Genomic DNA, 25,659 nt, shown 5'->3' with positions numbered 1-25,659 from the left:
AAGAACTGAGCTCAACCTGGAAAAGTCAGGGGTGACTCCCTGTAGGAGGTGGTATTGGAACTATCGTGAAGATAGAGAAGCAGTGTGACAGGTAGACCAGGTACAAAAGAACATTGTAGACCTCATCCAGGCCAAGGTGTGGTCTTTGAGTGATAGGGGTTGAATTGGAAGGGAAAGATGATTCTGTGCATCTTTGGAGGGAACAGCTGGTTCTACAGTCAACAGCAAAGACCATGGGTTAAATGTGTATCTTACAGGTCAGGTGCTCCTGTGCTTGCTTGTTCAAAATGGGGAACAAGATGTGGTTTCCTGAATGGTGGGATCTCCAAGTTAGCAGGGACGTGGCTTACGTGGCCAAATCGCAAACACACCAGTGTGGGGCACAGGGACATCTTCTGGGTCCTTTGATAGGAGTGAGGTGGAAGGGCTGGGTCCACAATAAACGAGTTGGAATGGGAAGGGAAGGCCTAGGGAGTAAGGAGAAAGAGAACCTGGGGTAGGTCAGAAGAAGGCACAGGCTGGGGAAGGGGGGTGGCCCAACTGTCAAGTCCTTAAGAAAGTAAATGAGGGACTTGGGGGTGGTGGGATTTAGCAAGTAGAAACCATGGACCCTGAGCTGGGAGGGAGAAAGACAAGCCAGAAGGGGAAGGAGGGAACGGGGAGGGGAGAGAGAGGGAAAAAGAGTCAGGGAGGCTCACAGAGGCACTTTGGGGCCACCACGTCAGGCCTGGCAGGAAGCAGATACACGCCAGCTTCAGTCACGGTCATTGACATGTCGTCACAGGGTGTTCTGGAGGCTAAGCCCATCTCTGCAGTCTACTCACAAGGGTCTTCAGATCCTGCCACCATCTCGCTGGGCCAGGTCCTCTGCCTCCCTGCTTCCAGGCCTACCCTAGACTAGGCTTCGTGGCCACTCCCAGCCAGGCCCAAAGGACATGCCTGGAGGGATGGATACACACCTCTTAGGTCCTTGGGATTCAGGCCTGCCCCCACCTGCCAAGGTTTAGTCACTCAGGGACCCGGGGAGGGAGGCTTCACAGAGGGACCTGAGTCTCCACGTGCTGGTCTGCGGGGAGTGCAAAGGCTTCAGACCAGAGCTCCAAACTCGGGCAAAATGACGCTCACGATATGTTTAGAAGACTTGCCTTTGTTGTGGACATCTCACTATTGGGAGACTTTACATAAAAATCGCTCCCTAGATTCCCACGTGCAGAATGGGCCGGCGCTGACAGTGGCTTTCCCTTTCTTTAACTTGGGGTCTGGACCTTAGATTGGCCCGTGTCCCTACCAGCTGGCTGCCTGTGTCACTTGCATGGTCTGCCTGGCTCTGAGGGCATTAGAGCTTGAGACCCCCTTCACAGAGAAGTCCGCCAGGCTGGCACCCTCTTTGGACAGCAAGGGGCTTCCATAGACACCGACCCGCTCATTTTTACAGGCACCCTAGGCCTTGGGCGGCACCCAGTGGGTGCTGAGGCTCTGAACTGTTAGTTGAATTCACTGAGGCTGCCTGGCTCCCCTGTCCCCCATGGACTTCTGGTGCTTCCCGACAAAGCCCGTGACCTGGCTTCAGTGGTGTGGTCGGCCATCCCTGGGTGGCCCCAACCGTCGCTCCACACGCCAGGCGGGGACCTCACCGCCCTCTGCCTCTCTCCCTGCAGGGGGAGCTGCTGAGCCCATGCCGCTGTGATGGCTCGGTCAAGTGCACGCACCAGCCCTGCCTCATCAAGTGGATCAGCGAGAGGGGCTGCTGGAGCTGTGAGCTGTGCTACTACAAGTATCATGTCATCGCCATAAGCACAAAGAATCCTCTGCAGGTATGACCGGGAGCGAGGATGGTCACCCCTTAGAGTCCAGACCAGTCTGGAGAAAAGGAATGAGACGGGCCGCGTGGGCAAGATGGCGGTGGCCTGTGGGCAGAGGGGATGAGAGAACTCATGTTTTCTCCTCGGCCTCAGTAAGAAGGGAAAGGGATGGGGCCAAGGGAAAGGAAAGATTTAGAAAGAAGTGTGAGCGTGAGATGGTAGACAGGATCAGTGAGCCAAGGGAGGGAGGGAAGGAGGGAGAGATGGCTGGCTGGCTGGCTGGCTGGATGGAAGGGGAAAGGAAAGAAAGAAACGACAGAGGGGAGGCAGGGAGGAAAAGAAAGGCAAGAGGGACAGACCAGAGGTCAGATGATAGCAGAATGGAAAAAGGACAGAGGGTGAGGGGTGTGAGGAGGAAGACTGAAGGAAAGCTAAGGGCGGGGAAAGAAGAAATGAGGAGGGAGGAGACTCAGGGCCACTGCCCAGACTTTAATGTGCACTCAGTTCACCCAGAGTCTTGTTTAAAAAGCAGACTGTTGACAATAAATTTCATATATTAAAAAAAAAAAAAAAAAAAAAAAAAAAAAAAAAAAAAAAAAAAAGCAGACTGTGACTCAGGAGTCTGGGACGGAGCCCGAGATTCTGCATGTCTAAAAACCCAGGGGTGATGCTGATGCCGCTGGTCCACGGACCACCACACTCCTAGTGACAAGGGACAGGGGGAAATGGAGAAGAGACAGGAGAGGGAGGTGGCGAGAAACAGAATGGAAGGAAAAAGGAAAAGGGAGGACTGGGAAGGGGCGACCCTGAGGGGCAGAGAGGGCCAGGCCGGGTGGGGCCCGCCGCAGGGATTCGGACAGGGCCGCACCCGCACCCTGTTGTCTCCCATCCTCCTGCCCTGTCCGGAGCTGCTGGCGGGCCCTGCCCTGCCTCGAAAGTCCTCCAAACCCAACAGCGGTCCCTGCGAGGCGCATCCCCATGCACAGAGAGCACTTTGCTTCTGGAAATACCTCTACATGTGCATGGTCAGCCAATGAAGCTGCCACACAATCATCCAGCATGCCAGTGAGGAAGGGAGCTTCAGGGGCCCGACATAGCTGTTTCCTTTCTCCTTTCTCAGGGAGAGGGGGCAGAGTCGATTCTGCGAGCCCAGGAGGGCGGTGGTTCCGTGTGACTGTGGGGGTGGGGTCTTTGCAGGGAGGGTGAGCCACAAACCTGGAGCTGCAGTGTCTGGCGCGTTTTATTTTAAACACAATGTAGTCGTACATGAGGCACTGCCAGGAATGAGTGTGCGTGCGTGCGTGCGTGCGTGTGCGTGCGTGCGTGTGAGCTACTGCATCCATGTGGGCCAGCAGGGGGCATCGTTTCTGGAAGGAGGCCCTAAGACTCCCAGGCACCTCAGCCATCCTGATGGTATATGGAGGGGTCAGAATAAGAGAGGCCTCTCGCTGTGCTGGTTCCATCTTTAATCATTCATTTCAAATCTTGAAGTGTCTTAAAATAGCAGTGTCATGAGACTGCTGATTCCATGCCCTCTGGGGTGTATTAACTCTCTTCTTCCTTCTCAGCTCACTCAAGCCTTAGAAAAGGGTCACCCCACGGGGTGACTACCCCACAGTGTCCCCTTGGCTCATAAACAGACATTGGAGCTTGACTCATAGAATGAAAAACCATTCAGGGATAATTTTTTCCTGGGAGGAAAAAAGAAAGAAAGAAAAGGTTATTCTAATCTTTTTAAGTATGGTGAGCAAATGGCAGCATTGACGATACTGATGTATTAATTTAAGTTACTAATACGTCTTTCACCGTGAGTTTCTGAACACTGGGGACTGACTCCCTTGGATTCTGTTGCTCCTGGAAATACATGGTGTGTGCTCAGTAAATGCCACTGCACTTTTCCAGATTGCACCAGAAAGAGGAAGTAGTTTGGCCTAGCGGCGGTGTTGTGTGGCTGTGGCCCAGATTATCCCGCTTGTGTCCCTGGGCTTCTCGGACCCAGCCAGGGGTGAGACAGCCACAGTGGCGCTGACTTCTGCTTCCACAGCCCAGCTGAGCCACCTGCAGGACAGGACGGAGCAGGCAGGATACCTCTGCGGTCAGAGTGGGGAGATTTCTCCCAGGTCTCGGGGTACGCACCTCACGGTCCATGCCCCATACAAAGTTGTGAGAGACAGTGGTTGTGATGGCACATTATGCCAGAGATACTCTGCAAGATTCTGTTTGTGCCAGAAGAAGCACTGAGAAAGGATTTTTAGGGTGGTCCCGGGGCCCTCTCTGCTACAACTGAACTGCAGTTATATATTTTTAAAATTTTAAACAATTTTTTTAAAAGTTTATTTATTTAGAGAGAGAGACAGAGACAGAGCATAGGCAGGGAAGGGGCAGAGAGAGAGGGAGAGAGAGAGAGAATCCCAAGCAGGCTCCACACTCTCAGCACAGAGCCTGACACGAGGCTTGATCTCATGAACCATGAGACCGTGACCTGAGCCAAGATCAAGGGTCGGTGCTTAACCGAGGGAGCCACCTGAACTGCAGTTACATTAATAAGTGTTTAGTTAGTGCTTGCGGGGCGGGAGGGGGGGCAGTCTCACTAAGTATTCACACATATTATGTCATTTAAAACTGAAACCAACCCAGTGCAGTGGGCATTGTTATTCCCAATTTACAGATGAAACAGTGGAGGCACAATTTACCCAGGGTTGCCCTGATGGGGCAGGCTTGCATACAAGGGTCTGACTCCTCTCACCTCCAGTGTGCAGGCGAAGACTTGGCTGGGTGCGTTTAGGAGTCCCCCACCTTGACGTGCATCACTGTGTTTTTGCTGAAACATAATGAAGAGTGGAGATGATGGCAGCTCGTCCCGTTCAAAGCTCTGATTGAAGAGCTATTTCACTCAGCCCTCACAATACTCTAGGACATGGGCAGGACCAATTATTTCCATTTTTTATGAAAGGGAAAACTGACAGTCCTTGTGACTTACTGACTTCTGTGAGGCCACACTGCATAGGCTGGGGCAGAGGTCTGCCAGAACCGGGTCCCGACTCCTTGCTCAGGGACCCTTCCTGGTGCGAAAGGAAACATCCAGTCCTCAGGCTCTTCCGTTCACTGGTGCTGTGGCACAGGAGGCCAGGACGGGGAGGGTCTCATGATACCATGATCAGAACCTCGTTTGGAACGAATCCCTGAGTGTTGAGGGTAGCAGAGCCTGGTAGCTCTGGAACCCTTCTCCCCTTACCAACTTTCCCTTTGAGATTTCAGAGCTCTCTTGTTCTCTGCTTGCTCTTTGCTGCTCTGTTCCCCACACCTCTCGTGGGGGCTCACATGGGACAGACAGAAGAGCCCAGCCACAGCACCCCACCCTGTTCCTTGTGCATCATGCTTCAAACAGTAGTCAGGGGCCCTGCTTATGTTCTACAGCCAGCTTGGGGGATCAGGGGTTAGGGTGACTCTTGGGATTAAGGGGACCTTTCTACCCCACTACATTTGGGGGGTTTTAAAGTCTGGAGCAGGAGAAAGTGAAGGTTGATGATGACCCATTGGTCAAAACAAAAAGCTCAGTTAAGGACCCTCTTCACAGAGAGGCAGAAACTGGAAAAAACATTTGTGGTAGAGTGTTTGAGAGGAGTCTGTAAGATCAGGCCATCTTCTGGAAAATTCCCTTGTTTTGTGTAACCCTAGGCTAGGGGAAGCAGTGGAAAATTTAAAGGCCCAATTACCTGTAATGGAATGCTATCTGTACAATTAAATGTAAAGGCTGATGTCCTACATCTACACTAGCAAGTGAAATGTATTCCAATGGTTACAATTCCTTCGGGGCCACTGGTCAGTCTTCCTGAGCCAGAATCAGTGCTTCCATCCAGGCCATTTAATGCATAGCGAGGACTCACTACTGGCTGATGGAAGGTTGTCTGCTTTTCCTGGGGCGTTCAGGCTGAAAAGCCTGCTGGGGGTGTCCTCTGCAGGGCTTTACACAAATCCTTACAATCAGAAGACTGTCCTGCCCTCTACCTTCCCACATCTGATCCTGTCACTTCCCTGGTTAAAAGTGTTCAATAGCAGCATGTTTACTCTTAGGACAAAGCCAAAATTCTGTGCATATTCTTCAAGATTCCACATGATCTTCTCTTATTTTCCCAGCTGTCTCACCCCACACTCCCTTTTGCTTTCTCTGTTCCACCCACTCTGGCCTTCTTCCAGGTTTTCATGTTCACTATGCTTTTTCTGCCACAGGACCTTTGCACATGCCTTCTCCTGTGCCTAGAGCACTATTCCCTCCTCCCTTTGCCTAAACTCCCACCCAGCTCAAGCATTGCTTCTTCTGACAAGTCAAATCCCCCATCAAAGGCTCTCACAGTTCCGTGTACGTTCTTCTCTTATGCCTGATAAATTGCAGCTGTAAATAAATTTATTTGATCATCTGTGTTCTCTAGACTTTAAATTCCACGAGGATGGAAATCTTACGTGTTTTTGCTTACTGCTTTATCTCCAGCACCTAGCAGAGTGCATATTTGTTGAGTGAGAGCATGAATAAATCCCAAACTAAAATCCAACTCCAGGTCCACTTACGCCTGTGCTACCTAGGCCAGCCATAGAATCACAGAATTTCAGAGTCGAAGCCCACCCACACCTCAGTTTTCACTCCATCCATCAATACTGCTATTAGCATGGTGCTTTTTCTGTTAAAAAATGAAATCTCAGTGTTTATATGTAGTCAGTAAATTATACTGTTTTTCTTATCTCTCCCCCACATCCCATGTCTTCGCCTTGTCTGTTAAATTGGTAATCCCTAGCACTTATATTAAATGACACGCCAGGTGTTGTTGTAGAAAATAAGCAAAAGAAAGGCCTGTGTCCTATTAGTGTGAAAAACACCTATTAGTGTGAAAATAAACAATGTTGCTCCGGAAAGAATATTCTGGGCCCTAGAATACCACCCACACTGGCTTTGCATTTTTACTTTCTGCTTCCCATTTCTCTGTCTGTATCATAATCAGTTATACAGGCCTTCCTTCTCTGTGATGGCTGCCCGGAACTCACTCCCTACAATAATTTCTGATCATTTGGTGTGCTATAGGTTTCCTCCATATTAAAAGTGCAGTATAAAACTCAGAAACTTGTAAAAATAGCCATTGTACTACAAATTGAAAAGCCCTGTATTAAATCCTGAACCAGAGGTGAGAGGTCGAGGCAGCAGAAGCAAGAGGCATGGGAATGGAATGGAAATGGAGTAAGGGTGTCCCAGCAACAGCTAACCCGCCCTTCTCTTCTTTGCAGTGGCAGGCCATCTCTCTGACAGTCATTGAGAAGGTGCAGATTGCAGCCGCCATCTTGGGTTCCCTCTTCCTCATTGCCAGTATCTCTTGGCTCATCTGGTCGACCTTCAGTCCCTCGGCAAAATGGCAGCGCCAAGACCTCCTCTTCCAGATCTGCTATGGGATGTACGGATTCATGGACGTGGTGTGCATAGGTGGGTCTGGGGCTTGTCTCTATGGGAAGTGGAGAGCCACATGGCGGTGAGTTAGACCAATCTCTCAGGATCCCTCCCTCTTAAAGGCCAAAGCACCAGGCTTGAGACCTGCAAGCTCAGGAGGAGCCAACATCTTAGACTTGAGGGGTAGATGGGATGGGGGAGGAGGTAGGCCAGAGAAGGAAGGTCTAAATCTTTCCCGAGCAAATCTGTTCTTGCCTAGTTGAAGATAAGGATAAGGAGGCTCGCCTCTAAGAAGACTTGAGAGAGGTCAGTTGGTCAGACTATCTGCCTCAGACAGGATGTGCAAGCCCTCTTCTCTGTTGCGTACTCCATGGCTGCCAAGCCATAACAAGGGACGATTATACATTTAGTTCCATCCTCTTCACAGAAAAATGCCCAGAAACAGCCATGATGATACCTGCCCCTTGCCCCCCTTCTCAGCTTTCCACGAGCCTATCACAATACCCCGGATTTCTCTAGTCTAGTGTTTTTCAAACTGTATGTAGTCCTGGCGTTCCACTCACAGCTTCAAGGAAGCCAGTTTTGGGAGTGGGCAGTGGAATGCAACACAGAGAGGCTCTGAATCTTCACCCTTGCTTCACCCTTAGTTTTTACACTTTTATCCGTTTACATATGTTTCTCTTCTAAGTGAGACTTTGTTTTAAAGTCTTCGATGTTTCAGAAAAAAGTTGGAAACCCACCACTCTAATTCCTGCCTGTTCCTTCACACCATCCCCAAGTCTATGTTCCTTCCTCTTTTAGTAGGTTAGGTTGGTTGGTGGAGGGCTGAGTCTTTCTGTTTTCCCCCCAACATGCTTATGGTTTTCAACTATGGAGTCTTCATTCAAATGACTGAGGTCCTGGTTTTCTCTGAATGACATGAAGCATGGTTAAGCCCTAGTCATACATCCTACTTGGAACTCTCAGGTTGTCCCCTAGGCCATGATGCTGACAGCACTAAAGTTCCACAGTGGTCTTCACTGTGCTTTACTTTGTATATTATATCAATTATGCTACACTGCTCTGTTTGGCAAGAAAACATCTATTAGCTAGGATTTGGCTAGGAGGATGCTATGTGGATTTCTTTGGAGTTCTTTAAATTAGGAATCAGAGAGGCCTGGAGACTTGCATGCTGATTACAGCAGCCAGAGACTAGTGATGCTGGTGCTTGGATACTTGTCTAAGCTTTTTGCTGCCTCTCCCTGCTCACTAAACCAATACATCAACCCTAAGTTCCAGAGCCTTTTTTAAGGCGGCCTTTTATGGCACCTAGACAGTGAAAGAAACAGACTGCCCAGTTTTGGAGGACCGTGGAAGAGAGAGGACTGTGAATAAGGAGGAATTTGACTTTGAGCATTTTAATTTAGTTCCCCCTCCACCGCAATCCCCTCCCACCCTGCTGAGGCGTGGGTTGTTGCTGCCAGAAGCCAGGGGTGTCTCCATATGGAGGTGTATGGCTCTGGCATGAGGGGGGCAGCAGTGGAGAGCCTGTAGGAGCTTCTCCAGCTGCCCTTCATTCTCCTTCAGGCAGGCTTTTGACTGGTCCCTGATGTGAGCTTCTGCGAGACATGCTTTCCCAACACGTGGTGTATTAGTCAGCTTTGGCTATGGTAACAAGCAACTCCAGAATTGCAGTGCCTCACAACAACAAGCATTGATTTCCCATTCATGGGTCTGCATGGTGCCTGTGGCTCAGCTGGGCTTGGCTCGGCTTAGCTTCTGACTGTGCATTGGGTTCCAGCCTGCTCTGAGTGTCTCTTCATGCTGGGGCCCAGGCTGGAGAGGTAGGGACTGCTGAGTGTGCTCTTCTAGGCAGGTGCAGAAGCACAAGAGGACTGGCACACTGTGTCTTCTGCCCACAACCTATGGTCCAATGCAAGTCATCAACGAACCCAAGATCAGAGGTGGGGGGTTGGGGGGTGGGCCAGGGAAGCATACTGCTCCTCCCCTGGAGGGAGCATGGGAGTCAAAGAGGAGCATAGATACCACCTACCATTCAGGGGACCACAGACTTGAAGACCAAGAGAAGTGAACATAGAAAAGAACATGTGCTCAACCTGTACAACTCCTGTTTTGAAGTTGAGAGAAGTGGGGCCCAGAGAAGGGAAGTGATATGCTCAAGATTGCTCAGCTGTGATTTGAAGCAAGATCTCTTGATTAGTGGTCCAGTGCTCTTTCCATTATCCTCTTGCATCAGACAGCAGGAGTCTTCAGTATCTCTTATGGGACATGTGCAGATGCCACCTCCGACTTTGAGTGCACCTGGACCCAGTTGTAGGAAGAGCCATCACAAATAGTCCTGCTCCTTGTGGCTCTGAGCCACCCAGCACCCAGCACCCCTTCCTGCTTGGGCCTTCCTGGCACTCTGGTTTCTCCTGTCATAGTGTCTCCCACTGAGTAGGCCTCCACAGAACCGTCATGTCCTCTGTCTCTTTCTTGGCTCCTCTCCATCTGCCTCCCCCCAGCCCACTTCTATCTCTGAAATTCTCTCTCTTATGTACATACATACATCAGTCACCCGATTTCTGGAAGCAGCACAACAAGCTAAATATTGAGAGTTTTAATATTGCTTTCATTCCTTCTAAGCTTTTAGGAATATAATTTCCCAGAGTGCAAAGCCACACCATGATCTATCCATTCTGCTCTGACAAGCCAGTGACTGCTTGGAGACAGCCATCGGACAAGAGGGGAATGCATAGGAACTGTAATTGCTTTTGGTGCTGTCCAAAAGTGGTCAGATATATTTATATTTAGACTAGCTCACCTTTAAAGAGTTTAGACTGTTCTATCATTTTGTTGATTATAATGGGAGCTAATTCCATTTGAGTGCATTTTCCCAGGGCCAATAACTTTCTTTCCATTTTTCAGATGGTGAAACTTATACTAAAGGATTTGTCTTAGGCTGACTCAGGCAGCAGAGGAGGACTCTCAGTTCAGCATTTTTTTTTCTAAGATAGGTTGTCCATAGAAGAAAATGCTAGGAGACAAAATCAGAAAGAGAGTAATATGTGACCTAAACAAGAGAGTGGAAGGCAATGGATAGTAGTTGAAATGCACAAATTCTTGTGGTGGTTGAAATGATGGTGATTTTGATGATGGTGATGATAATCAGTGGTGATGATGGTGGTTTTAAGGGTGAAGTTCAGGTACTGGTCACTTCTCTTCTGTAGTGTTCTGGCCAGTTGAGGGAAAGCACCCAGTACTGCGTAAGTGGTTGTAAAGTATCAGCCTTTTAGGGACTCTCTGAAAGAGGCAATCAGGTGGAACCTGCAGTGTCTCTAGGGGTATATTTATTTTTAGCCTCAACTAGGCATTTAGACTCACAGAACTACCAGACAGCACAGCTAGCACTAGACTCACTTAGAGGAATTTAGGACAGGAACCACAGCCTCCACAGGCAGGTCCAGCTTACCCTCTCTGCAGGTGGGTCCTTGCTGCACTCCATATCCTAGTGTAGGGCTAGTCTCTCAGCCCCAACATAATAGCTTAGAAAGAAGGAGAGGAGACCCACAATGAGGGGTGCAGGGTCCACCTTGACATAGTTTCCCCACAAGAGTCATGCACAGTTACAAGCGTCACTGTACTCTGGGAAGCCTAAAGCTACAGACTCTCACCAGATATTCACAGTGAAGCACCCACCAGTCAGGGGTTACTTCCAACCCAAGGAATGTTGTAACACAGCTGACACTAACCTTATCAGATTTCCAGGGCAAACAAGACAGAATGCCAACCCAGGGTCTAGTTTGTTTTGAGAGAAGGAGGAAGTATGCCATCACCTCTGTCCTACCACCTCCTATCTCTATCCATGAATCTGGACTCCTGGCCACACAAACCTGTTTCACTGAACCAATGAGAGGAAGAGGAGCTGGAAAAGGGAACAGAGACCTGGCTAGGTGAGCCAGAATGAGACATATGTGATCTTCTTACTGCACAAAAATGGACAACATGGATAAGAGAGCTACAGGGTGGCACCTATATTACTATTAAGGTGGTCATCTGTTTCAAAACTTGGTCACTTACTTATTCCCATGGGAAGGTGGAAGTTTCCCTTCCAAAAGTCCTAAGAAAGTGGAAGAAAATGATCTGAAAGAGTGGGCAGAGGAAGAGATGATTCCTTACTGGAAAGTAGGTAGAAGTGATAATGGGAAATGTGAGTGTTCTCAAGAAATGTTGACTGAAAAAAGATGTCACATAAAAGTATCCATATCCAGGGGCGCCTGGGTGGCACAGTCGGTTAAGCATCCGACTTCAGCCAGGTCACGATCTTGCGGTCCGTGAGCTCGAGCCCCGCGTCAGGCTCTGGGCTGATGGCTCAGAGCCTGGAGCCTGTTTCCAATTCTGTGTCTCCCTCTCTCTCTGCCCCTCCCCCGTTCATGCTCTGTCTCTCTCTCTCCCACAAATAAATAAACGTTGAAAAAAAAAAAAAGTATCCATATCCATAGACCCAAGCTCCTTGGATGGATGGAGCAACCCAGTCCCTGATAAAAATCTATCATCAGAAGAAGGAAAATGAGTCTATCCACGTGTTAGCTCAAAAGGCTAAGTAAGAAAGGAATAAGACCATCTGTTAAGATGAGTCTTTGGACTTTCGCTGGTTTTCAGACACCAAGAAAAAATTTTCTATTCTGTAAGACTGTTAAATGGCCTCAGATAGTAAAGAATCTGAGTAAACATAAAATATATAGCTTTAATTAATACTTAAAAATAGATTTACTTTTGTTATCAGAGCAGCACTCTGAGGTAAAACTCCTAAGGGTGGGAAGGACACAAAGAGACACCCCATTGGTCACCAACACCAGCTCAGCAGATATTCTCTGCCATGAAGCTAAGAAGATGCAGAGTCTGGGACATGGTCATCTTGTTGCCACGAAGCCACATCAGCCCCATCCATGCCTATGTCCACCTGGTTGGTCTCCAGGGAAAAGTCTTTGGTTTTCACCAAAAGATTTTGCCTGAAATGGGTGCCAGGAAGGTCTGCATTCTCTGTTGGATGCAGCATGGACCCAGGGTTGTGGACAATAGCTCTAGACTTAGTTATATGAAAAGGTTGTACATTCTTGGATACAAACCACCCCTACAGATTAAACATCTCTTGGCTTAGAGTCCTAACTTCCTAGACCAATCCATGCCACTGTGAAAAACCAAAACTAAGTTGCTGTGGACAGAGCAAAGCACCAAATCCCTAAAAGGCAGAGAAGAACTGCGAAAGGGCACAATAACCCTAAAACAGAAGCAGGGTAAGTATTATGATCCATATTTAACAAGTGAGAAAAGCTTTAAAGTAATTGTGCTCCAGGACACATAGCTAAACAAATAGCAGAGCTGAGAATTGGACCAAGAACCTTGGGCTCCAATTCCAGGGTGACTTCTACTGCCTATTTTTTTTTTTTTCAACGTTTATTTATTTTTGGGACAGAGAGAGACAGAGCATGAACGGGGGAGGGGCAGAGAGAGGGAGACACAGAATCGGAAACAGGCTCCAGGCTCTGAGCCATCAGCCCAGAGCCCGACGCGGGGCTCGAACTCACGGACCGCGAGATCGTGACCTGGCTGAAGTCGGACGCTTAACCGACTGCGCCACCCAGGCGCCCCAACTACTGCCTATTTTTTATCTCTGATTGCTCTGTGGAATTGCAAATGCAGAGCTCAGATGGGGAGGCAGCTTGAGGGGAGATTGGTCCAGTAATACCTTCACCCATAGGGTAATAGCTGAGCAATAAGAAATTTAGTGAGCGCTAGCTGCTCCTGTCCTGTATTCAGGGTCTTGGGAGTTAGCCATTGTTACACTTCCCTTTTGATCAGTGCTATTCTGATACCAACTGAGAGAGTGGCTTTAGAAGTTGAGATGAAATTTGGGTGGTTTATCTCTCCTCTGGTGAAGGGAATTTGGGCAGGGGAAGCTAAATCCCCTGGTCAACATGAACTTAGGGAATCCATTCATTGATGAAAAAATATTTATTGAAAGGGCACTCCCAATAAGAGAGTCACTTGCTCTCAAGGATCTTACATTTCACTGGGGTAGTAGACAAGTTAATCATTTATGTCAATAATAAGAGCTGGGACACAGAGATAAGTGAACACAGAAGATGACTAAGTTAGAAGGGGCTCAGAAGGGTCATATCTGTTTATTCAGTAGCATCTCCTGGCTGTCTGGTTTTGTTCCTGAAAAATAGTGAATGAGACAAGAATCTTTGCCCTCAAGGAGCTCATACTCTACAAATAAATCATAGCACAGTGGGAGCCGGGATAAGATGTAGAGAAAGGGGGAACAAAACAGAGAGCAATTACCTCTCTCTTGGAGGAGTCCAGGAAAGCTTTATGAAGGAAGGAACCCTATCCTTCAGCTAGTTTTGAAAGATAGGTTGAAGTGTGTCCAGAAGAGTGGGAAAGAACATTCTAGGCAGAGGGACTAGCATGTGTAGAAGCACAGAGACTTGAGAGAACCAGGTACACTTGGGAAACTTGGAGCATGCTTGTATGGATGGCTCAGTGTCAAGAGCCAGAGTAAGAAGGTGGGTGATGGGCCATAAGGATATGGAGGTTGGTGGAGCCAAATCCCACAGTGTCAGGAATCATGTGCTAAGGAGTTCAGACTTTACGCTGTTGTGATAGAGTGGCACTGATAAGCAATCTTTCTTTTCAATCTTTTATATAGGAAAGAAGTATGGCCAGATGTATGTGTGTTTTAAAGAGATAACTTTGGCAACTATGGGGAGGATGGCCAAGAGCTGGACAGACTAGAGAGGCAGGGAGGGGCCAGTTGGAAAATGCTTGTCATAGTCTGAACAAAAAGAACAGAAATGTGAAAAAGTGCAGTGGGGAAGAAGTGTATGGGATGACTTTGGGAAGCACTAAGGATGTGGATGAGATAGGGCTGTATGAACTTTGAAGCAAGCAGAAACCCCAGGGCTCTGGCTTGAGTGGAGACTGGATGCCATAGCTGAGCATGAGAGTGGGGCTGGCAATTGGGTGAAGCCAAGGTGAACCAAAGGTGTATCTTTGGCAAAAGCACCAAACAAAAGGACCACTGTGAGCCTAAAACCTAGGCGGTAAGAGGTAGTTCCTAAGTGAAGAGTTTGCAGTAGAAGAGAAGCAAGACACATGGAGTGCATTTTGGGCTGCAAAGAGAAGGCTATGCCAGGAAAGAGTCTCCTTGCAGGGGTAGAAAGAAGGAAAGGGCCTTTTATGGCCTCTTGTTCATAGAGGAAGGATTTGAGGGCACTGGACCAGTTCTGATGAGGATTGGTGACTAAAGAGAAGGGCGGAGGTAAAGAAAGATTTCTGTAGGTAGTTGGATAATAAAACTTGAGCATGGGTTTGGGGGTCAACAAGAAGGTGGGTAAAGCTGTGGGTTTTGACAAGATAACTTAGGAGGAGCTTTCAAAGAGTGGGTGGCTAAGGATGGAGACCTGGGGAGTATTAAACACGTAAAAGATGGATGAAGACAGAGAATGAGGAAAACAGGAGGGGATGAGTCGTAAAACCCAGAGTGGCAAGTTTCTGGAAGGAGCGGTGGGAGCATGCTGCATAATGGTCAGGCAACATATTGCTCAGTTTCTTACTAACCTTGGGACCTCAAGCGATTTGCATAACCACTCTCTGCTTTCCTTTTCTCATCTGAGAAATGAGATAGCAATACCACCCTCCAAGGGTTGTTGAGAGTGTTGAAAAGACGGCATACATAAAGGAGCAGGAGTTCATAAAAATCAGCGACCTGGCTGGGTAGCACTTGGTCAGGTAGATTCCCCTAGGAATAAAGGTTTATTCCTCACTCTGTAAAGGTTTGCTGGCACTGTTAAAACCAGAAGCCCATCACAGCCTAGAGAGCCAGACCTCATGTCCTCATATAATTGAGAGTCTGCTGTTATTTGGAGCAGTGCCTCTTCTGGAAGGTTTTTGGTTTCCTCACCCGTGTCCTCTCAATGAGAAGATCTGATTACACTGAATGTCTTCATGACACCTGCCTCCTCTTCCGTCATCTCTAATGACGCTGTCTGCCCCAGCAGAGAAGCTTGACAGAATCTCACAGCAAACAAATGGGCCAGTCTGTGCTCCAGTGGGTCAAGTTATTAGGATTTAACAAGAGCAAATTAATTAAGGTCTTTGGCACCAAAAACATTTTTTTTTCACTCTACAGACTCAAGAGATTGACCACCCAAAAGTCAAATCTGCAAAAATGCGGACCTCACGCTTATCATGTTTGTTTGTTTGTTTTTTTACTTGTGAGTAGGATGTGGTCAAGGAAAGGAAGGAAAACAACATTTCTGAGATTGTTCCAAACCTTTAAAACAGTGGACTATGGTAATTAGCAAAATTATAGGAAATCTTTTGTTAAAGCTTCCTCTGTGTGCTGTTCCTTGAGGTCCTTTCCTATAATTTAGAGATAACTGGTGCCTGCCCTCTGAGATAAAGGAACTCAAATTCTGATTTATAGGAAGTGGGCAAAGGTGGGGAGAAGCAGGAGAAGAAAAACATTATTTTTCAAGCTTAATTTTAATTCACATTAACTAAAAACACATACATGGCACAAAGATTCCTTCCTGTCTTCCTTCCCTCAGGCTAGAAATGACCCCATCTGTCAAACCTTTTAATTCCCTGATTAGGAAACTGAAAATATGGAGAAGGCAGCCTGGTGCCCTAGAGAGACTGGGAAATAGGAAATTTAGGTCTGAAGACTAGATTAGCCACTAACAACCTTGATGACCTTGGGTAAGTTATTTCATGTTTTTTTTTGTTTTTTTTTTTTTTTTTTTTTTTTTTATAGCTCGGTTAACTCATTTATAAAATGAGAGGGTTGAGCCGGATAACTTGCAAGTCCTTCTAGATCTGACATTCTAGGATTCTGAAGTCCCTTCCATTGTGAGAAGATGTGATAATTCTCAGAGGTTGACAACTGTGGCTTTGTGGGGGGATTCCCAATAATGTTTGGCCAGACCAAACAACTGATAAGTGCCAGCCACATAAATGGGCAAGATGATGTTTCAATGCATGTTCCATTAAATGCATGTGGCTTCTCCAACTTTCCAGATTAACTGTTAGCTCCTAGTCTACCCACTCTCTGCCTCCCCCCCACCCAGGGCATCCTATGCAAGGCTACCTCTCTCCACCGCTGAGCTGTTAGATGCTCCGAAAATAAAGATGACGGATTTAGAAGCAGACACGCTAAGTGAGCACTGTCCCCCTCAAAGAAGACCCCTGGGGAGGCAATTCATTTATTGCAGTGTGCTGACAGGGCTCAAAATATTTTAGGAACACCTCTTGGGAACTGTCTTAAATGCCTGCAGCCATGTCTGCAGGCAATGGCGTGTCTGTCCATTGACAGTGGGTCTATGGCTAGAAAAAGCCCCAATCTGGTAAATCAGGTAGCTGCTTGAGCCAATTATAGATTTTAGGGGTGACATGAAATATGCCACTGAGCCAAAATCTGCTTTTCTCTTATGGCCCCCACCCTGGCGCTGAAGGTATCTTAGTTAGTGTAACCCCAGCAAATTACACATATAATAAGTGTATATAATTTCAGTGATTTAATGCAGTAGGAAGCTCCTGATCAGTGGGAGATTCTCCTTCACACAGATTCAGGGACATAGGCTTCTTCCATTTTGTGGCCACAGTCCCCTAGGCTCTTGAGTCTTTTATCTCCAGCTAATAGAAAATAAAAGTGAGCACGGATAAGGCGCGCGCGCGCACACACACACACACACACACACACACACACACACACTTTCCCCCTCATACCCATTCTTTAACCTTGGCCTGATTCATGTTCACATGAAATGCTGGTCACCTGGCTCCCCGTGGATGCAAAGTGCTAAAAATGTAATTCCTTCTCAGTGGCGGCTCTCTACTGAGAAAGAGAAGAGTGGGTTTTTGGTGGACAGTTAGTCATGTCTGTCACAGGCTATGTCATTGAGAAATTTCCAGAAATGCTCTGAACTAGGATAGCCTAAGAGAGAGTGTCCCAGTTTGCCAGGGTAATCTTTTAAAATGCCAGGATTTTAGGGGCACCTGGCTGGCTCAGTCGGTAGAGCCTGTGACTCTTGATCTCAGGGTCATGAGTATGAGTTCAAGCCCCACATTCGGTGTGACTCTACTAAAAAAAGTTGTAAAACAAAAATTAAAATCCCAGGATTCTATTTTATTCTATTTTATTCTATTTTATTTTATTTTATTTTAACATTTTTTAATGTTTAATTATTATTTTTGAGAGAGAGAGAGAGAGAGAGAGAGAGAGAGAATACAGAGCAGGCTCCATGCTGTGAGCAGCAAGCCCAATGTGAGGTTTGAGCTCATGAACCGTGAGATCATGACCTGAGCCAAAGTCAGACGCTCAACGGACTGAGCCACCCAAGCGCCCCTAAAATCCCGGGATTTTAAAAGACAACACTTTTTAGAATTTGGGCATATTTGCTTAAATAAACTACTTTTGTAACTTTAACATAACTCCTTTGAGATGAAGCCGTGTGAAACTTACTTCGTAATAATGCTTATAAAATAAGAACCAAAATTTATTCTTCATTATGTACCAAACACTAAAAAGTACTTTAGTGCATTATCTTATTTATTCCCTATAACCTTATGATGTAGTTACTATTAAAATGCCCATTTTCCTGATAAGAAAAATTGAGACTAAGAGGTAAATCACCCAAGGCCATACAAGTAGAACCTGGTTTCATCTGATTTCAAAGCCCATATCCTTAACTACTCTGTTATAACAATGTAACACATATACATCAAAACACAAAGTACAAAAGACAGCTTATTAGAAATTCAAGTAGAAATTGTATACTCATACCTACAGATTATTATAAAAAAAGATCTCCATACCTGCTGTCTCTGGGGGAGCACATGACCTGCAGCATGGAGGCAGCAGCAGCCCAGGCACACCGCACTGTTCTGTTTCAGATGAACTTGAGTGTACGTTCCCCCAACATGGACAAGCTGTGTGTCTGTGGGCAGGATGCTAAGCCTCTCCAAGCTCAGTTTCCTCTTCTGTCAAGTGCAGATAATACCACCTACGTTATGGGCTTTCTGTGAGAGGTACACTAGATTTGCAAAGCCTATTTATTTATTTATTTGTATTTTTTGCAAAGCCCTGCTGGAGTGACAGAACATAGCAAGCATTCCATAAGTACTTGCTATTGTCACCATTGCCATCATCAGCATCGTCACTGTGACCTTCATCACCATCACCTAGAGTGACTGAGCAATGCAATTCTGGCAGTTTCAGTCCAGATAGTGAGAGCCCTGAGCTTTGCAGAGAAGTCTCATAGGCAAAAGCTACAGTATCTTGGGAATCAGCTTCACACACACAGTTGCAGGCATGGACCCCTCACATATACCAATGCAGGGATATTTGGGGCTCCGAGGATATCTCTCTTCCCTGCCCAGTCCTACCGAGTTAAGCACATTCATTTCAAGGAGCGTCAGTGCTCTTCATGATTTTCTAGCTGAGGTCTTCTCACAGGTCTCTGCAATGCCCTGGGTGGGCAGAGGGACCAGCAAGGTTCTGGCCCTGATGGGTTTAGACACATTCTGTACGGCGTGACCAAGGTCAACCAGTCCAGCAAGGACCCTGCTAGGAAGGGAACTGTAATAGAAGTCACTGCCAAGGGGACAGCCTCTCCCCGGACACTGACAAGGCATCAACAGGATGGAAACGGAAGGGGAAGGTGATTTTGCTTCACCCTCATTGAAGGCTTTCAGTATCTTCTGTCCTTTGGGTCTTTATTGCTGAAAGAGTAGGCCAAACCAGGACCCAAAGCATTTGAGTCAAGGGGAGCCTGCCCAAATGAGGCCCCTGGATCCACATCTCATCATCCATAGGGAGACTCCCAGAAGAACATTCTGGTTACACTTCTGAGAAGCACAACGCTGTCACCATGAATACTGGGGAGGTGGAGGCACTGCCAATGTCACCTCACAATGCCACTTCCTAACCACCCCACTCCCCTGCAAAAAAAAAAAAAACAAAAAAAACAAAAAACAAAACCCTAGCTGGTTAGACTGATCTTTCCCACACTTGCCCAACAGGTTCTTTAGTGCAGATTCTGACAGGGCTGGGCTCTCGAGGGGTAATGTCTGGAAGAGGAGTTTGGCAGTGGTGGCCTTCCGTGTAAGTCCTGGCCCACAGCTGTGTGACAGTGGACGGCCCTGCAGGCAGGGAGCATTCCCCCACTGGCACTGCTGAAGGCTCCTGGCAGGGGGAGAGGAGGCAGGAGTGGAGGCTTGTCACCACATCTGCAGGATCAGCTGGCATCCAGAGCTCCTTTTGGCTCCAGCATCTTGTTCATCTGTAAACAATGACTCAGACTGAGGATTGGGAAGGACAATTAGGAGACGAAGAACAGGTGCTTGTGCGTGGGAACAGGGTTGGCGAAGGAGGAAAAGATATGAGTGAGCTTTTCCTCTTTTGTCATCTCCATCCACACCCCACCCCCCAATACTCAATATCATGTGGCCAGGCACAGTGCCAGGCATCAGCACATATGACTCATTACCTCATCTAATCTCATAACAACCCTATAAGAAAGGTGGTATCAGTCCCAATTTACTGACAGAAATACTGAGGCTCAGAAGAAGTGACTTACCTAAATCCACAAGGCTAGAAAGTGGTAGATACTCTGCATGTCCGATGCACGTTTACTGGCAAGTTGCCTCTAAAACATGGGACCCAAAGTTCTTTGGGTCCAGAAGAAGAAGCATCCATTTCTTTAGTTGCCTCACATCTTCATGTCTACTGCATCGGGAACCAGAGATATTTTAAAAATTACCCACAGCTCTTTATTTGATCAAAATCTCGAGCCTTCCATGAGGCAGTAGGCCACGACAAGGATCATGTTCTAGGCAGTGTCACTCAAGTGTGCTCTACACACAGGCAGGATCAGTGTCACTCAAGAGCATCTTAGAAATGCAAATTTGTAGGCCTCAACCAAGACCTACTGATTCAGACTCTTGGGCCAGAGCCCACAAATCTGGGTTCTAACAAGGTCCCTGGATGATTTTGATGCATGCTAAAGTTTGAGAAGCGCTGTTGTAGAATTGTCTGCAACTTTTTTGCCACTTAGATCAGGATAGTAACAGGAAATAGGGGGTGGGAAGAAGGGATTTTGGCATTGCTGAGGGGCCAGAGGCTTCTCTGCAGGCTTCTCAGTTAACCTTGGCCTGTTACCTCCGTATATAATAAGAACAAGTTTTTTTGTCCTATCACAGGTGTTCAAAGAAGCACATAGTAGGTACTCAGGAAATATTACCTAAATAGAATTAAATTGTATCTCACTGCTTGGGACACAGCAAGAGCCAATGGCCAAAATTCAGCAGGCCATGATTGGGAGGCCAATCCCAACCAAGGATTGAGGACTCCCTGACAAAGCTGTGTCATCAGCGACTTAGGGGCAGAGGGAGCCAAGCAGACAGGACCACCCACTCACAATGGCCACTTTCCTTCGCTCCTCATGGGCTAACCAAAGGGCCGCTTCAGCTGGAGGCTCAGGGGAGAGATATGATGACAAGCAAAGGGTTCTGACACTTAAGGATCCTCCAGCTCTATGAGGAAGAGTTGCCCCCAAAGGTGGAGAGACATTAGGGAGATGAAGGTGGCAATTCTTCTGGGACTGGATGTCCCAACAATACAGCCCAGGGTGGGGCACCTTGTGGGTGGTTACAAGGTAACTATTAAATTAAATAGAAAACAACCCCAGAGGGGCGCCTAAGTGGCTCAATTGGTTAAGCATCTGACTCTTGATTTCGGCTCAGGTCATGATCTCACAGTTTGTGAGATCAAGCCCCACGTCGGGCCCTGCACTGACAACACGGAGCCTGCTTGGGATTCTCACTCTCCCTCTCTCTCTCTGCCCCTCCTAAGCTCTCTCTCTAAATAAATAAATAAACTTAAAAAAAAGAAAAGAAAAAGAAAACAACTCGAGAGAAGCACCCAGTGAATCAAAACTTACTGAGTTGCTGGTATTGTCATGCATTATAATGTTCCATCCTCTTTCACTATTTCTCTGCCTCCCTTCACCAATAACTTCTTTCCCTCCTTTTCTAATTTCATCCTCTCTCTCCATCCACTGCCATTTCCAACTCATCTTCCTTCTCTCCCAACTCTTCAACTTGCCTATTTTCACCTGTCCCAATTAGATGAGCCCCACCCATCTTCCTCCATTTTTTTTTTTTTTTTTTTTTACTCCACAAGCCAAGGAATCAATAAGTAATTTGTAGAGCGGGAAGCAGAGGAAGAACTAAGGGGAGTGGATGCAAATAAGGTAGTTTGTGCTTTTCCCACTTTTGCCAAACAAGCGTTATCTACAAAAACAGGTGCACTTTCCCCCCTTCAGCCTCCTATCCATTAAAGTGGTTTAATTACTTCCTGATCACTAGACAGTTAGATAATTAGAAGGCAGCATTCAGACCAAAAATTTAAGCCACCCTCTTCAATCAGGGTAAAATTGTGTGATCAAGAAGCTAATTAAGAATCAAGTGTATGGCTCTTATTGGAAAGAGTTAGTTTGGGGCTTCAAAAGATTCTGCTTCTCTCTCCCTGAGGCCCCTATCTCCTCCATCATCACCAAGGCTTCATTAAACTCCTGTTACTGTGTTGACTGCCCAGGCCTCAACCATTCCTGGACTCAGTCCTCGAGGGGCTTACCGCACAGGGAAAAGAGCTTGTGGAACTAATCAACATATGAATGAAGCAGTGCCACAGGACTCATATTCACAAGGTTGAAGGAAGTGATGAGGGTCAGTACACTGGGAGAGAGTGATGAGACAAGGGGCAGAGAGGAGGTCTCCTTGTCTAGAATCAGGCCACAAATAGGGATCCATAGATGGTCTTCAGAAGATATATGAATCCTAAATTCTTACGTCTGGTTTGTGTTCCAGGGAGATGGTCCTTAGCCTTCATCAGATCCTCAAAGGGGCATGTGACCCAAAAGATTAGGAACAACTGGGTCACAGGGAGATGGTCTCTCCAACAAACTTTTGAAAACATGTGGCCAGAGTGCAATCTCAGGAACTATTGTCATACTACAAGAAGGAGCGGTGGTGGGTGGCTATCTTGTCTCCTAGAATCGCAGTGTGTTCAAGGTTGGAGGAGCACTGAGAGGTTTCCATCTGGTCTCTTTGCTTGACATTGAGGATGCTGGAGTGACTCATCACTGTTTGCTCCTGTGAGTCAGCTCTTCCCTCCAGAGGCCAGGCCAGCAGCCATCCCTACACTGACAGTTGCTGCAGGGTGAATCCCGAGTCATCTCACTCCCCATCACAGGGCCCAGCTTCCTGCACCACTCTCACAATATGGACAATCATCACTTTCCTATTCTGCCCATCCCTTAGCTGGCTTCATCTTCACAGCCCTTCCTCTGGATGTCATGGCCTGTCACCAGCAACTTCTCTGAGTGTTCCTTTCATGGAAACAGCTGCTTCTGAGGACACTGTTTCTTGCTTTCTCAAGTGGTAGCTGCTTTTTTCCCCATATGCTGTATTATACGGGGACTGGAGGTGAGGTCCACATCCTTCTTGTTCTCCATCACCCCTTCCAAACCACCTCTCTTTCTTTATCCTTCAGAAGCCCCAGCCCCTTTGAAGTGCATATCATCATATTTGATTGTCCCTTTCCCCTTGTTGATGCTGTTGGCTGTTGGCTGCCTACTCACTCCTCCCATTCCTGGGTGCAGCTGGTTCATGCACTCCCTCCCACTATTCTTGTCTTCAGCATCTCTATGATCAGTGCCTCTCAGTGGAGGTGGTACCATCTCCTAGGGGGGCATTTCAGAAATGTTTGCGGTTTTTGTTTTCTAATGTAGTTGTGCCCTAGAATTTATGCTGAAACTTATATTGTCTGGTCTAAATGATGTCTCCTTTGTTCTTATTTACATTATTTGTCAGTGCATTATATTAATTTATTTTTAAAAAAGAAACCATAGTAGCTTATATTACCTTATGAATTTCACTTCAGGATAGGAAAGGGAATATTAAACTATACCTATTATAAAAAGGGGACATTTGTCCTAATAGCACTGAGGATGGCTGATACAGATAACCTGTCCAACTCTTTGGTTATCTCTTTACTCCACAAGCCTTTTCCTCTAGCCCACCTCAGCCTCTGCTCAAGTGGACATTCCCTAGACCTCATTATCACCAAGAACAATACCACTTCCAAAATCTGGATTTAAACATCCCACTCTGCCCATCACTCCACACCCCTATCCTTGTAGCTCACTGACTCTAGCAATTCTATAACTTCAAAGAGAACTCTTGGCATTGACCCTATTACTTTCCATTTTTCCTTTTTTCATTATTCTTTATCACTTTTGTATATCCCTTTCCTCCTCTCCAGCTCAGACTCCATGGGTCAGTTTAATAATCCCTCCCTTGCCAACATCCATAAATCTTATGTCTTCTCTTACTTGTCTTTCTTTCACAGAAAAAGTCTACACTAATGAAACCCAACTTTCTTACTCCATAGGTGCACCTAGCCAGCAGTTGAAGTTATGGAGAAAAACTATACAACTCACCTCAAATTTGTGGCCACAAACCTCAAATGGTTGCTGAGCAGTGTCAGACAATTCTACCATATCTCCTTTGTAAATTCAGTCTCCCACTTTTCTAAGATAATCATTTCCCCCTTTTTCTTCTCCCCAATAATCTTCAACACTTCCTCCTGTATCCCTTCCATCTTAACTGATGAATCATAGAAGAAAAAGACGCTTGGATGAGAACTACTTGATTTTCTACCAACCTCCTTCCACCTGTGCCCACCAAGGCAGTGGCCACCCCTCATTCCACATGAGCTGTTTTCTCAACAGAATTTAAGAGTTAGCACACTCTTTTTATTGAAATGTGTCCTTCTCTAGATTTCTGGGTCTTTACACGTGCTGGTCTTGCTTCTATGCCATTTATTGCTCATTCAGGACCTCCTTTGCTGGCTCTACCTCCGCCAAAATTCTATATATCAGAAGGCCCAGGAATCTGTCATTGTCCCTCTTTTCTAATCTGTCTGCCTTCCTGGGCCATTCCTGAGACTTCAGATTCTACCTCTACACTGATGACTTCTACCTCCAGGCCAGACCTCTCTCTAACCTTCAGACTCATATGTTCAACTGTATACCTGGCCCTTCCAGTGACATTTCTAACAGACATCTTAAATTTACCATAATCAAAATATAACCATTAATCACTGTGGTAGGCTGAATAATGACCCCCCAAAGATCCAGGTCCTAATCCCTGGAGCCTGTTAATGTTACCTTTTATGGCAAAAGGGACTTGCAGACATGACTAATTTAAGACTCTTGAAATGGGGAGGGTATTCTGGGTCATCTGGGTGGACTTGTAATCACAAGGTTCTTAGAGATGCAGAAAGAGACAATGACAGAAGGGTAGGAGATGTGACATTGGAACAAAGAGGTGGAGTGATGTAGGAAAGAGACAGGGAATGCAGGTGTCTTCTAGAAGCTTAAAGGCAAGAAGATGGATTCTCCTCTCAAAGCCACCAGAAAGAACCAGCCCTCTGATACCTTCACTATAGACTTCTGTCTCCAGAACTATAAGAGAACACTTGTGTGTTTTAAGCCACTGAGTGTGTGGTCATTTGTTACAACAACAGTAGGAAACTAATATAGTCATGGCCACCACCACATAAATCCTCCCCCACCCCCCTGCCCCCGCCCTCATGCTATCCACATCTCAGTAAATGGCACACCACTAGTGTATTGTTGGCCAAAAGCTCCTGGGCTGTCCAGATTTTTCACTTGACTCACAACTTATCTGTCAGCAAGCCTGTGAGCTCTGCCTCTACATACGTCCTGACCACACAATTTTTCATGCAACCCACTGCTATAACCCTGGTAGAGATCACCATCCGTTCCTGCTTGAATCACTACATCACTTCCTGCTTGGTCGCCTGCTCCTACTGTTCTCCCTCATCAGTTTATGGTTTCACAGGAGCCAGAATGAACTTTCTGCAGGGTAAACTAGATCACATCACCCCTCACCCCTCCCTTAAAACCCTTCAATGGCTTCCCATTATACTCAGGACAAAACAGAAATCCCTTGCCATGGCTTATAAGGCCTCATCATATTGTGCCCCTCTGTGCCCCCTTATCTCCTTGTACTTCCCGCTCATCACTGCACCCTGGCCACGTTGACTTTCTTTCTGACGCACGTGCATTCCATTCCCACCTCCTGGCCTTTGCACTAGCACTTCCTACCACCAACATGCTCTCTCTCCAGATCTTTGCATGGTCCCCCCCTTCTCATCATTTATGTCTCAATGTAAACACCACCTCCTTATTCACCATCCTTTCCATAAAGCAGGACCCTCAGTATCTGCAGCCAGTGGCTATTTAACCCTATTTCATCTTCCTCATAGCATTTGCCATCACCTGAAATAGT

The 25,659-nt window shown here is 46.8% G+C and overlaps 2 protein-coding genes and 1 long non-coding RNA gene across 4 annotated transcripts in view; 1 reads left to right on the top strand and 2 right to left on the bottom strand.

The window, feature by feature from the left end:
* MARCHF4 (membrane associated ring-CH-type finger 4) overlaps positions 1–25,659 on the top strand; it is a 109,799-nt gene that overhangs the window by 81,495 nt on the left and 2,645 nt on the right. The window contains exons 2-3 of one of the 2 annotated variants that reach the window (XM_045481165.1): positions 1,659–1,814; positions 7,077–7,269. In XM_045481165.1, the coding sequence (XP_045337121.1) occupies positions 1,659–1,814; positions 7,077–7,269 (349 nt within the window). The remainder of the gene's footprint in view (positions 1–1,658; positions 1,815–7,076; positions 7,270–25,659) is intronic. The other variant, XM_045481166.1, reaches the window with a different exon arrangement.
* LOC123599436 lies at positions 4,548–4,972 on the bottom strand. The gene is made up of 2 exons (XR_006713148.1): positions 4,783–4,972; positions 4,548–4,623 (listed from the first exon to the last, which is right to left on the bottom strand). It is a non-coding gene; the product is annotated as an uncharacterized LOC123599436 (long non-coding RNA).
* The window catches only part of XRCC5 (X-ray repair cross complementing 5), a 133,151-nt gene continuing 125,822 nt past the window's right edge, over positions 18,331–25,659 (bottom strand). Inside the window, exons 20-21 of the transcript XR_006713145.1 lie at positions 19,860–20,008; positions 18,331–19,562 (exon numbers count right to left, since the gene is read on the bottom strand). The gene's annotated coding sequence lies outside the window, so the exon portion shown is untranslated. The remainder of the gene's footprint in view (positions 19,563–19,859; positions 20,009–25,659) is intronic.

Source organism: Leopardus geoffroyi, chromosome C1 (assembly GCF_018350155.1).
Source record: "Leopardus geoffroyi isolate Oge1 chromosome C1, O.geoffroyi_Oge1_pat1.0, whole genome shotgun sequence".
Classification (NCBI taxonomy): domain Eukaryota; kingdom Metazoa; phylum Chordata; class Mammalia; order Carnivora; family Felidae; genus Leopardus; species Leopardus geoffroyi.
This window is presented reverse-complemented; position numbering and strand designations above follow the sequence as displayed.